Source organism: Arachis hypogaea, chromosome 7 (assembly GCF_003086295.3).
Source record: "Arachis hypogaea cultivar Tifrunner chromosome 7, arahy.Tifrunner.gnm2.J5K5, whole genome shotgun sequence".
NCBI classification, from domain to species: domain Eukaryota; kingdom Viridiplantae; phylum Streptophyta; class Magnoliopsida; order Fabales; family Fabaceae; genus Arachis; species Arachis hypogaea.
The window spans coordinates 56771982-56785418 of NC_092042.1; the positions used below are offsets into that span (position 1 = coordinate 56771982).

Consider the following 13437-nt stretch of genomic DNA (forward strand, 5'->3'; position numbering starts at 1 on the left):
TCCCCCTACCAAACATCGACGGATTAGTAGACGCAACATCCGGCCACCGATACCTCAGCTTCATGGACGCATATTCTGGCTACAACCAGATCCCGATGCACCGTCCAGACGAAGAAAAAACGGCGTTCATCACCCCGGACGGAACATACTGCTACACAGTGATGCCCTTCGGCTTGAAAAATGCTGGAGCCACTTATCAAAGACTTGTTAACAAGATTTTTCGAGACCTGTCCGGAAACAAGTTAGAAGTCTACATAGACGATATGCTCGCCAAGACTGAATCCGGCGAACAACTAACCGACGACCTCAAGGTCATAATGAACACCCTACGAAAGCACCAAATGCGGCTCAACCTGGCAAAATGCGCCTTCGAAATGGAGGCAGGGAAGTTCCTCGGCTTCATGATTACGCAACGCGGAGTTGAAACAAACCCGGAGAAATGTCGTGCCGTCCTCGAGATGACGAGCCCCAAAAACCTTAAAGACATCCAAAAGCTCACCGGCCGACTGACCGCGTTATCACGCTTTCTCGGGGCATCGGCTCAAAAAGCGATCCCTTTCTTCAAACTAATGAAAAAAGGAGCCCCTTTTAAATGGGAGACGGAGTGCGAAGAAGCATTCCAACACTTCAAGAGGGTCCTAGTGGAACCACCAATCCTCGCCAAACCCCAAACAGGGGAAGCACTTTACCTGTACCTCTCCATAACGGAAGAGGCACTCGCAGCAGCTCTCATCCATGAAAACGAGAAAAAGGAGCAAAAACCCGTATACTTCATAAGCAAAGTCTTACAGGATGCAGAAACTCGCTATTCACGCTTAGAAAAGCTAGCTTTTGCACTCCTTACAGCCTCCCGGCGCCTGCAGCAATACTTCCAAGCTCACCCCGTGACGGTCCGAACCGACCAGGCGGTCAAGCAAGTATTACAGAAACCCGACCTAGCGGGTAGAATGCTGGCATGGTCCATCGAACTATCCCAATTTGATATCAAGTTCGAACCCTAATACGCAATCAAAGCACAAGTCATGGCCGACTTCATCGCTGAAATGACCCCGGGAAACTCACCTCCCGAGTCATGGAAATTACACGTCGACGGCTCCTCGAACGTCACTGCCGGAGGCGCCGGAGTCATTCTCGAAAGTCAAAACGGCGTCGTGATCGAACAGTCGGTGCGATACGAATTCCCGATCTCAAATAACCAAGCAGAATATGAGGCCCTCCTAGCAGGCTTAACCCTAGCCAGAGAGGTCGGGGCAAAGATCCTGGAAATAAACACGGATTCGCAAGTAGTCAGTTCCCAAATTAACGGAGACTACCAAACGCGAGATCCCCTGCTGCAACAATACCTTGCCCAAGTTAACAAACTCAAAGAAGAATTTGACCAGATAACCATACGGCACGTCCCCAGGGAACGAAATGCCAGGGCCGACCTCCTCTCTAAACTAGCCAGCACCTAACCAGGACACGGCAACAAGTCGCTGATTCAGGAGGTCGTCAAAACCCCGTCCATATCCCTAACGGCTGATGCCTACCTGACACTCTCCCACCACGAATCATGGACCTACCCAATCCTACAGTACCTCCTCAATGGAACATTGCCCAAAGATCCCAAAGAGGAAAAACGAACAAAAAGGGAAGCCGCCAAATATACAATCGTCGCAGACCAACTATACAAACGCGGACTCTCGCAACCCCTGCTCAAATGCGTCGAGCCCGGGAACACGGAGTACATACTCCGCGAAATCCATGAAGGCTGTTGCGGCCACCACATCAGAGGTAAAACCCTCGCCCAAAAAGTCATCCGTGCCGGCTACTTCTGACCCACGATCATCCGGGATTCCATGCAGCTAGTAAAAAATTGCGACAAATGCCAAAGGCACGCCAACATCCACCAAGCCGCTCCACACCAACTCAGCATTATATCCGCAGAACGTCCATTCGGTACTTGGGGGATCGACCTTGTCGGACCTTTTCCCACGGCACCAGGCCAGCTCTGATATCTCATCGTCGCCATAGACTATTTCACTAAGTGGATCGAAGCCGAGCCACTGGCCTCTATTACAGCAACCCAATGTCGAAAATTCCTTTGGCGACAGATTATTACCCGATTCGGGATCCCCGAGATCGTTATCTCGGACAACGGAACCCAGTTCGCCGACAAAAAATTCAGGGAATTCCTAAATGGACTATGCATATCACACCGCTTCAGCTCAGTAGAACACCCCCAAACAAACGGACAGGTGGAATCAGCAAACAAAATAATAGTCAAAGATCTCAAAAAACGACTTGACGAAGCCAAAGGGCTGTGGGCAGACGAACTCGGATCGGTCTTATGATCGTACCGCACAACCCCCCAGACATCTACCGGGGAAACCCCCTTCCGGTTAACTTACGGCACGGAAGCCGTTATCCTAGTCGAAATCGGCGACCCGAGTCCACGAAGAACGTCGGGGGTAATGACGAAGAAGCAGAACGAGACCTCACGGATGAAATAAGAAGCATAGCCCATCTCAGAGAGCTAGCCCTAAAACAAAGAATCAGCCTAAGATACAACCACGAAGTCATTCGGCGAGAATTCGCAACTGACGACCTCATACTACAACGAAACGACATCGGTCCCCCAACCCCGGGAGAAGGGAAGCTCACCCCCAACTAGGAGGGACCATACAGAATCAAGGCCACAATTGGAAAAGGAGCATACAAGCTCGAACGACTTAACGGCGATGAAGTCCCGAGAACGTGGAACGCCGCCAACTTACGGCGATACTACTCCTAGACCAACCTCCCTAGGCCGCCCCCACTTTTCTTTTTTTTATTCGCATTTGACACTTTGCAAAGTTACGTTTCAAATTTTTGTTTAAGTATCAATTACGGGTACTCTTTCCCGCCAGAAACGGAGGGTTTTAATGAGACCCGACCATCAATAAAATTCTATTAAAAGCTATTTCTATTCTCCAAAACTGTCCCAAGTACGGAACAAAAACGCGGCCACGACTGGGGGACCGATCACCCCCCAGGCCCAATAACACGGATATCCATGAACCCGACCAAACGACGGTCCGCTCGTCCTAAACGGAATAAACAAACAAACGGAATAGCTACAAAGAAAAATATACAAAAAGGCCCGAACGGCCGAAACAGTTATCAAACAAAATACCCAAAAAACTACAAATCACGGTTACACGGCCCACGGCCAACCAAAATATCCAAAATAGTTTATCCAAAACATAACAAATATCCAAAAAATAACAAAGCAGGAAACTACTCAAGGTCGACAATCTGGCCATCACGAACAGTCTTGAAGGCCCCCATCACAGACACATCCACCCCTGGAGCTAACACCAAAGCTTGTGCCCTCATCGTCTCCTCGGTAGCCGCAATCGCACCCTTAGCGTCGGCCAGCAGCTCCCCCTTCTCCTTCTTTAAAATAGCCACCTCGGCCTTCAAGCCTTCCAGCTCGCTCAGAAACACAGCAGCTTGAGAACTTGCGTCGAAAGCCCGTTGCCGCTCCGCACCCAGCTGGGAGAGGAGTGAAGTCTCTACCTCGGAGAGACGGAGGATCTCCGCCCCGGCCTCCTCGGAAGACTTCACTGCTTTCTCCCTCGCAGCCTCGGCGGCCTCAAGCTGCTTGGTGCGCGAAATTGTGATCATCAATGGCGCCATCAACATGGTACGCACAATTGTAATCTCAACTATTTATCACAACTTCACACAACTAACCAGCAAGTGTACTGGGTCGTCCAAGTAATAAACCTTACGCGAGTAAGGGTCGATCCCACAGAGATTGTTGGTATGAAGCAAGCTATGGTCACCTTGTAAATCTTAGTCAGGCAAACTCAATTGGTTATAGATGATGTATGAATAAAGCATAAAGATAAAGATAGAGATACTTATGTAATTCATTGGTGAGAATTTCAGATAAGCGAATGGAGATGCTTTGTCCCTTCCGTCTCTCTGCTTTCCTACTGTCTTCATCCAATCCTTCTTACTCCTTTCCATGGCAAGCTGTATGTAAAGTTTCACCGTTGTCAGTGGCTACCTCCCATCCTCTCAGTGAAAATGTTCTACGCACCCTGTCACGGCACGGCTAATCATCTGTCGGTTCTCAATCAGGTTGGAATAGAATCCAGTGATTCTTTTGCGTCTGTCACTAACGCCCAGCCTTCAGGAGTTTGAAACTCGTCACAGTCATTCAATCATTGAATCCTACTCAGAATACCACAGACAAGGTTTAGACCTTCCGGATTCTCTTGAATGCCGCCATCAGTTCTAGCTTATACCACGAAGATTCCGATTAAGAAATCCAAGAGATAAACATTCAAGCCTTGTTTGCTTGTAGAACAGAAGTGGTTGTCAGGCACTCGTTCATAAGTGAGAATGATGATGAGTGTCACATAATCATCACATTCATCATGTTCTTGGGTGCAAATGAATATCTTAGAACAAGAATAAGCCGAATTGAATAGAAGAACAATAGTAATTGCATTAATACTCGAGGTACAGCAGAGCTCCACACCTTAATCTATGGTGTGTAGAAACTCCACCGTTGAAGATACATAAGAACAAGGTCTAGGCATGGCTGTGAGGCCAGCCTCCCAATGATCTAAGATAGCATAAGAATAAAGATAGCTACCAAGATAAAAATACAATAGCAAAAGGTCTTATTTATAAGGAACTAGTAGCCTAAGGTTTACAAAGATGAGTAAATGACATAAAAATCCACTTCCGGGCCCACTTGGTGTGTGCTTGGGCTGAGCATTGAAGCATTTTCGTGTAGAGACTTCTCTTGGAGTTAAACGCCAGCTTTTGTGCCAGTTTGGACGTTTAACTCCCATTCTTGTGCCAGTTCCGGCGTTTAACGCTAGGCAGTTTTGAGCTGATTTGAAACGCCAGTTTGGGCCATCAAATCTCGGGCAAAGTATGGACTATTATATATTGCTGGAAAGCTCAGGATGTCTACTTTTCAACGCCGTTGAGAGCGCGCCAATTGGGCTTCTGTAGCTTCAGAAAATCCACTTCGAGTGAAGGGAGGTTAGAATCCAACAGCATCTGCAGTCCTTTTCAGCCTCTGAATCAAATTTTTGCTCAAGTCCCTCAATTTCAACCAGAAAATACCTGAAATCACAGAAAAACACACAAACACATAGTAAAGTCCAGAAAAGTGAATTTTAACTAAAAACTAATAGAAATATACTAAAAACTAACTAAAACATACTAAAAACAAACTAAAAACAATGCCAAAAAGCGTATAAATTATCCGCTCATCACTGCTCTTTCAACTTAGCTACCTCGGCCTGCGAATGTCGGAGCTTCTTGTCCAGTAAGCCAACCTGAGCCATCACGGGTTCAGCCTTTCGAACAACAACAAGAGAACGAAGGAGGGCGCGATACACCGATTTAGCTTGAAACGAGACATCGCAATCATCAAAAAACAGCTCTGTCCCAGGCATCAGGTGCTGATCGATAAACCCAGAAGCATTAAAACGACGATCCATCACACTGGGCACAGCACCCTCCTCCTCAAAAGTTTCGCTGCTAGGATCCTCGGGCCTCTTTCTCTTTCGGGAAGCCTCAGCAGCCGAAACCACGACAACCTCAGGCGAGTTCACAGGACCCGGCGAAGCCCGAGCATCGGCCCTCACCCCCGACAAACTACCTCATGGGAGACGGCCTGAGAACCCACAGCCGGGTTGGAGACGGGAGTAGCAGGAGACGACGACCCTTCCTCCCGACCCATCGCCACCTTCAGCCTCGCCAAAGAAGTCAACCCACCGGCCATCTCAACTGAAAAGAAGCCAAAGAAAAATCAAGTCAAAATGTAAAAAAAAAAAAGAGGACAAAGCACACACCAATATACGTCCGACAAGCCTCGGGATCCCCCATAACATCTCGAGGATTCAACGGATGCTCGCCGAACAAATGCCACAAAACGCTGGCAATGTCCTTATCCTCCCGAGATAAACCATCATAAGTAAACTTAGTCAAAACCGACGGGCCAGCACCGAAGTTCCAATACGTCGGAAACCGGTGCTCGCCCTCCAGTGTCAGCCAAAACGGACGATGCCCCTGAACGGGACACACCTTAAAATACTCCCACTTGAAACCATGAAAAGAATCCTCAAACAACCCAAAAGTCCAGCGATGAGGTTGAGCACGGAAAGACATATATCCTTTCTTATGCTTCCCCTCCTTAGTCGGAAGAGTGCATAAGAAAAGAAAAAGAAAAACAGGAACAGAAGCCGGAAGATCGAGATACCGGCACACCAGTTCAAACGACCGCACGGCAGCCCAACTGTTCGGGTGAAGCTGAGACGGCGCTACGGAACACCGACTCAGTAGATCCTGAACAAACGGTGAAAAAGGGAACCGCACGCCGAGCCGAGTGAACATCGACTCGTAAACCCACATCCAGTCCGGCACGGTGGGCGAATGAAGGTTCAGGTAACAGACGCGCTCGTCGGCATCAGGGAGGACGAGCTCATACCGCCCCTCCTCATCACCACCACCACAGATTGCCCCCTGATCACGGAGCCGCTGAGGATCGTCCTCCGTCATCCGTGACAGAACACCCCACACATCGCTAGTCACCCAACCCAACCGTAGCGATTGGGAACGCCCCTGGAGGGGGCTACTGGGGCTCCCACACCCTCATTTCTCCGTCGTTGCATACCTAAAACAGGGAGGAGCACCACCATCAGCCTACTAACCCTACGCAGAAGCAAGACAGAAACCTAACACCACTACCAAACCAACGCGGTGGCTCACCACCACTATTAAGCAAACACGGCGGTGCTCAGCCCTTCCAAAACTCAAAATACTACCCCCCAAAGACACCAAACACAGTAACAAATAGTAAACAGGCAGAACAACGCATGGCAAAGACAGAACAAGTATTTACAAAGTAAAAAGAAGGAAAGCGAAGCATGCCAACCTGGTAATGCAGAAGAAAGCTTGAGGAAAGCTAGAAAAACAGAAGAAGCAAAGCAGCACCAAAAAAGCAAAAACCACAGAGAGAAGAGGGGCTTCTTTTTAGATGAAGAGTTTTTTCTTTCAGAAGAGAAAATGGAGAAGAAAATGAAACGAACGAGGGAACTGAAACAAAAAGCTAAAAACGGTTTCAAAAGGGAGCAAAAGGACACAATTAACCCTAGGCACAGTTAGGACTCATAGGGGTAAAGGAGGAAAACGTCCCCTCGCATTAAATAACCCCTCGAAAAGAGAAGCTAATAAAGCCTCGAAGAGCGCAACGGACGCAGTGAAATCGGAAGAGTCACGTCAAAACCAAAACGGTCAGACGAACCTTCAGCAAAACCGGAGCCGAGATACCGATCTCCCTCCGAAGAACCAAACGAACACCTGAGAAGAACTAAGGACCTAGCCCACGGTCAGGCATCATACCTTCCAGCGACAGACCGACCTCGCTCGCTCTCCCGCTGCGGGGGCAACTGTTACGGATCCGGCCCACCGTCCCGGATCCAAACCCAAACCCGGTTCCCCGGGTTCGACCCATTCCCCCTTCCAGAAGGCCCCGAACCGGCCCTTTAGAGCTCATAACCGACTTTCGAATTCAAACGTCTCCTTTATCTTATCCCAACAAGATAAGATAAAATAACTACCATCACCTATAAATAAGAGGACCCACGTCCCTCCAAGTATTCATTCATTCCACTCACCTTATACCTCTTAGATCCATCCTGACTTGAGCGTCGGAGTGTCTTTGCAGGTACCTCCCCCCGCCGCTCTACTCGAATAGTCCGACATCCGCCTCGAACCGCAGGTCCCCGATCCTCCTCTCAACCCGTACCAGAGACATCTTGTACAGATATAAAACTAATTTATTACATATTTTGTTGTTACATATTTGATAGTTTTGTGATGATGACTTTTCTTTTAAATAATTTTTTTTACTCTTTCAATTAAAATTATAAAATATTAATTTATTAAATTTTGATAATTTAAATTATCTGAATTAAGCAACTCAATTGTATACTTTTTTATTTAACCGCCAGCCACTAAATTAGTCATATATATATATATATATATATATTTTTTTTTTTAGAATATAAAATATACATTAAAAATAAATTTAATAACACATATATTTATACACAATTATATAGTAACTAATTATTTATGTGTACATAACATTTTTGTATTTTATTTTATTTTTACTATGATGATTACTTCTAGTCTTACTTAAATTTTATGTTTTTATTGATCATTATTATTATATTATTCTAGTGTACTTTAATTATCATTCATTTGTATTGTAAATTTATATACCAGCTACCACTTACAAAATTTGAAAAAAAATATATTTTCTATTAGGTGTGGCAAAACTTTTCAAGACCATGAGAATCACCATAAAAATTGGCGAAAATGAAAATTCGAATATGAATTTTTTTTTTGTGGGACAAAAGTAGGAAATAAAATTCTCCAAAAAGACAACTACAAATTCGTAAATGGAGATTCTCGCCCAGTTTTTCATAATTTTAGAATTAAGTAAATATATTTAATTGTCTTTAAAATTTTAGAGCTATATTTTAGTAATTTCATCTCTCATATATATTTTAGTAAGTTTATGGTATGTTATTTTATTTATTTGGACATGATATAAAATTTTACTTAATTTATAATTTTAGATAAAATATATTTATATGTTGTTTTAACGTTTTATGTTTTTTTATTTTATTTTTAAATTTTATTAAATAAAAATCAAGATCTTACGAGAACTTCGAAAAACACAAAAAACAGAGAAAAAAATTAACATTTTTCCACAATAGAGATTGAAGATGAAAGTGAAAAAATGTCAGGATTTGCGGAGGAAAAATTGAGAGGCATTCCCACTTCTGTCCCACGCCATTGACATCCAATCCCTACTTTTGATACAAAATTTATGGTTATTTTAGCTTTTTTTGTTGCAAAGTATATTGTCATTCTACTTTAGTTAAAAATTTCACACACACAACAAAATTGTAAATATGCTAATTTGTCCTATTTAAATTTACACTATATATTATATTATGATTAAAATAGAAAATAACACTAATATATTTTATTCGGAGAAAAAAATTTACTCAAATCAATGTATATAAATTGATAATTTGTTAATTTATTTAATAATTAGTTTTTAAAATCATGAAATTTTTTTAATAAAATTAAAAGCTTAAAGTCAAACATAAAATATCCAATTTTAATAATAGTAGATAAATACTGACATTAAATTTGATTTAAAATAATTAAATATATTTATAATTTTTATTAGAAAAAATTAAATATAAAAATATATTTTTAAAATTAAAAAAGTTGTAAACCAAATATAAATATAAATATATTTATATTTAAAAAATTAAATATAAATATATTTTTATTTTTATTTTTATTGTAAATATGAAAACTGATATGAGCTGTATGGTCGGTTACGAGTTATAAGCTCGGCAACATATTCGCCATCACAACCGATCTTCGGTTACAATCAGCATTTATTCTCACTCAATAACGTCGGATAAGCAATAAATCACCTCTCCAAACGTTACGACCCAAGTCTAACGTTCGGCAATAAACAGATTTAAAAGGAAAGGCAAAGAGAGGAGAAGGTAAGAAATCTTTCACAAAAAACAACCTTCGTACATATTCTCTTATTAACTTGATCGTCGGAGTGCCTTTGCAGGTACCCACCCCCCGTGTTCCTTCTGGTGGACGAGGTTTCGGATCGTATCTTGGGAGTCTGCCGACCTATCTAAGAAGCGACCTATACCTCGGCCGGAGCTGGTAAGAACATTTGGCGCCCACCGTGGGGCCCGAAGTTCGAGACATCATTAAAACTAAACCCTGAAATCTTCACGCGCCCCTATGGCTGATGTCCCCCCACCTATCCCATCCGAGCTTTTAAGGATGGTGACCGAGCTTCAACAGGCAAATCAACGGATAGCGGAGGACAATCAGAGAATGCAGAACCAAATTGCGCAACTGGAGCAAGCTCGCTTAGAACATCACAACAATGATCATGAGAACAACGAAAGAACTCATGTCTCTGAGACGCCACAGAGCAATAATGAAGAAAACCGACGAAATGAAGAAGCTCACCCTGATAATGAGGAAGAGCAACCCGACAACTCGGCAGGACCGTTTACAGCCGATATAATGAACTTCCAACTCCCCAGACAATTCACCCTTCCGACCACCTTAGTGCCATACGACGGATTGGGTGACCCAAAGCAACACGTCAAAAAATTCCGGTCCATCATGATTGTTAACGGTGCATCCGATCCAATTCTTTGTCGATGTTTTCCATCTTTTTTAGACGGTCCTGCGCTTGACTGGTTTTGTTCTTTGCCTGCAGATTCAATTTCCCGCTTCCAGGAGCTAGCCAGTCAGTTCGAGGATCATTTTGCAGCGTCTGCGATATACCTCCACGATTCAGACTATCTGACGACTATTAAGCAGGGACCACAAGAAAGCTTAAAAGATTATATAACTCGATTCACAAAAGTGGCCATGCAGATTCCTGACCTTCATCCTGAGGTTCATTTGCACGCAATTAAGAGCGGCCTACGCCCAGGAAAATTTCAGGAGACCATCGCCGTTGCCAAACCCAAAACATTGGCCGAGTTTTGAGAAAAAGCCAAGGGGCAGATTGATATTGAGGAGCTTCGCCAGGCACGAAAGGCAGACAAGTCGGCCACAAAAGATGATGAAAAGCCAAGAGACAACAAAAAGAGTTTTAAGCCTGTCCCGCGATATGAATCTTACACCCAGTTTAATACAAAACGGGACGATATAATCAAGGAGATACTGAACTCTAAATTGATCAAACCCCCTCGGAAAGCAGGCACCTATCCAGAAGCAAAGAACGTGGACAAAACCCGATACTGCAGTTTTCACCAGAAGCATGGCCACACAACAGACGAATGTGTCATCGCCAAAGATCTACTAGAGCGCTTAGCACGCCAGGGGCATCTTGATAAATTTATTACAGGACATATGCAAAAGAGAGCGGCATCGAGCTCCGAACAACTAACGCCAGGTCCGTTATCAAAGGACAAAGAGAAAGCTCCTACTCACCCTCGAGGGGTGATCAATTGCATTTCTGGCGGTTATGCTGGTGGTGGCCATACAAGCTCGGCTAGAAAAAGAACTTACAGGGCCATGTTAGCAGTCGAAGATACTCCTCATAACCCCACTCCGGTGCACAACATCCCCGAGCTGACCTTCGGACACGCCGACCTTAATGCTGCCCACACCAACTATGACGATCCCGTCGTCATTTCCATCCAACTGGCCGACCTTATAGTAAAAAAAGTACTACTTGATCCGGGAAGTAGCGCTGATATCCTTTTCTTTAGTACATTTCAAAAAATGAAACTGAGCACTAACATTTTACAGCAATACTCGGGAGAATTAGTTGGTTTCTCAGGAGAGCGAGTCCCGGTGATGGGATCGGTATGGTTACAAACCACCCTCGGAGAACATCCCTTGTCTAAAACACAAGACATCCAGTATCTGGTGGTCGATTGTTTCAGTCCCTATAATGCTATATTAGGAAGGCCATTTCTCAATAAATTCACTGCAATAGTTTCAACATTTCACCTTTGTGTTAAGTTTCCTGTGCAGGATAACATCATCGCAACCATCCACAGTGATTTACATGAAGCTCGCCGCTGCTACAATATAAGCCTAAAGCCGACAAGGAAAACTGCCGAGGTTCACGTCAATTCTATACAATCCGAGCAGCCAGCCTTAGCCGAGCTGGATCCAAGAACCGACTTTCAAGAACGACCTACGCCAAATGAAGATCTAATTAAGATCACCTTGACTGATGATCAAGCAAAGTTCACCTTTATCGGAGCGTCAATGCATAAAGACGCGAAGGAAAAGCTGACCAAATTCTTACGTCAGAATGCCGATCTATTCGCTTGGACCTCAGGAGATATGCCGGGAATTAACCCATCAGTAATAACACACGGATTAGCAGTCAATCCATCAGCCCGACCAATTTCTCAGAAAAAGCGAAATCTCGGAAACGAAAAGAGAGAAGCCTCCATGATAGAAGTCAAAAAGCTCATCGATGCTCAATTCATACGGGAACTCAGATTCACGACATGGTTAGCTAACATCGTTATGGTAAAAAAACACAATGGTAAATGGCGCATGTGCGTCGACTTCACTGATTTAAATAAAGCATGTCCTAAAGATGCTTATCCTTTACCCTGCATAGATAGCTTAGTAGATAACTCATGCGGTTACGGTACACTGAGTTTCATGGATGCATATTCTGGTTACAACCAGATTTTTATGCATCCATCAGACCAGGAAAAAACAGCTTTCATAACTGAATATGGTAATTACTGCTATAATGTCATGCCTTTTGGTTTAAAGAATGCAGGTGCAACATATCAAAGATTAATGAATAAGATCTTTGAACAACAGATAGGCAGGAACCTCGAAGTCTATGTGGACGACATGGTCGTCAAAACAAAGGTCGGCCACGAGCATACTGACGACCTTGATGAAATATTCGCCCAAGTCAGAAAATACAATATGAGGTTAAATCCTGAGAAATGTGCCTTTGGCGTCCGTGGCGGAAAATTCCTCGGGTTTATTCTGACAAGCCGAGGAATAGAGGCCAACCCAGAGAAATGCAAAGCTATCCTCGACATGCACAGTCCCACTACAGTAAAGGAGGTTCAACGTCTAACAGGCCGCCTGGCCGCATTATCCAGATTCTTGCCGTGTTTGGCAGCTAAATCCTTTAACTTTTTTCAATGCTTAAAGAAAACAACAAAACAATTTTCTTGGGATCAACAATGTGAAGAGGCATTCTCAAATTTAAAACAATTTCTATCTAAACCACCTGTTTTGCAAAAGCCAAAGCTCGGCGAACCCTTATATCTATACTTATCTGTGACTGATACGACTATTAGTTCTGTTCTTATTACAGAGAGCAACAAGGAACAACAGCCGGTTTACTTCGTGAGCAAGTCCCTGCAGAATGCCGAGCTACGTTACCCAATGCTCGAGAAGCTAGCCCTCGCACTAATCTTCTCCGCCAGGCGACTCCGACCCTACTTTCAGAGTCACACGATCATTGTTCGGACATCTCACCCGCTTCGTCAGATACTTTCTAAACCTGAGTTAGCAGGACGATTAGTTAAGTGGTCCATAGAGATATCCGAATTTGACATTCAGTATCAGCCCAGAGGGTCGGTCAAATCTCAATATTTAGCAGACTTTGTAGCCGAACTTACATCCTCAGAGCCCGACGATAAAGAACAAACTTGGACGTTATTCGTTGATGGAGCTTCGAATCCCCAGGGCGCAGGCGCAGGCATACTACTTGAAAGCTCGGAAGGCATAGTAGTCGAGCACTCTCTCAAATTCTCATTCAAAGCAAGTAACAACCAGGCCGAATATGAGGCCCCCATCGCCGGGCTCAGGTTA

General features: G+C 44.0%; 1 protein-coding gene across 1 annotated transcript; it reads left to right on the forward strand.

Moving 5' to 3' along the window:
• The first annotated feature begins 1022 nt into the window (after positions 1–1022).
• LOC140174373 (uncharacterized) lies at positions 1023–1454 on the forward strand. Its single transcript, XM_072198819.1, has one exon. The coding sequence runs from the start codon at positions 1023–1025 to the stop codon at positions 1452–1454; it is 432 nt and encodes a 143-aa protein (XP_072054920.1).
• The last annotated feature ends 11983 nt before the right edge of the window (positions 1455–13437 follow it).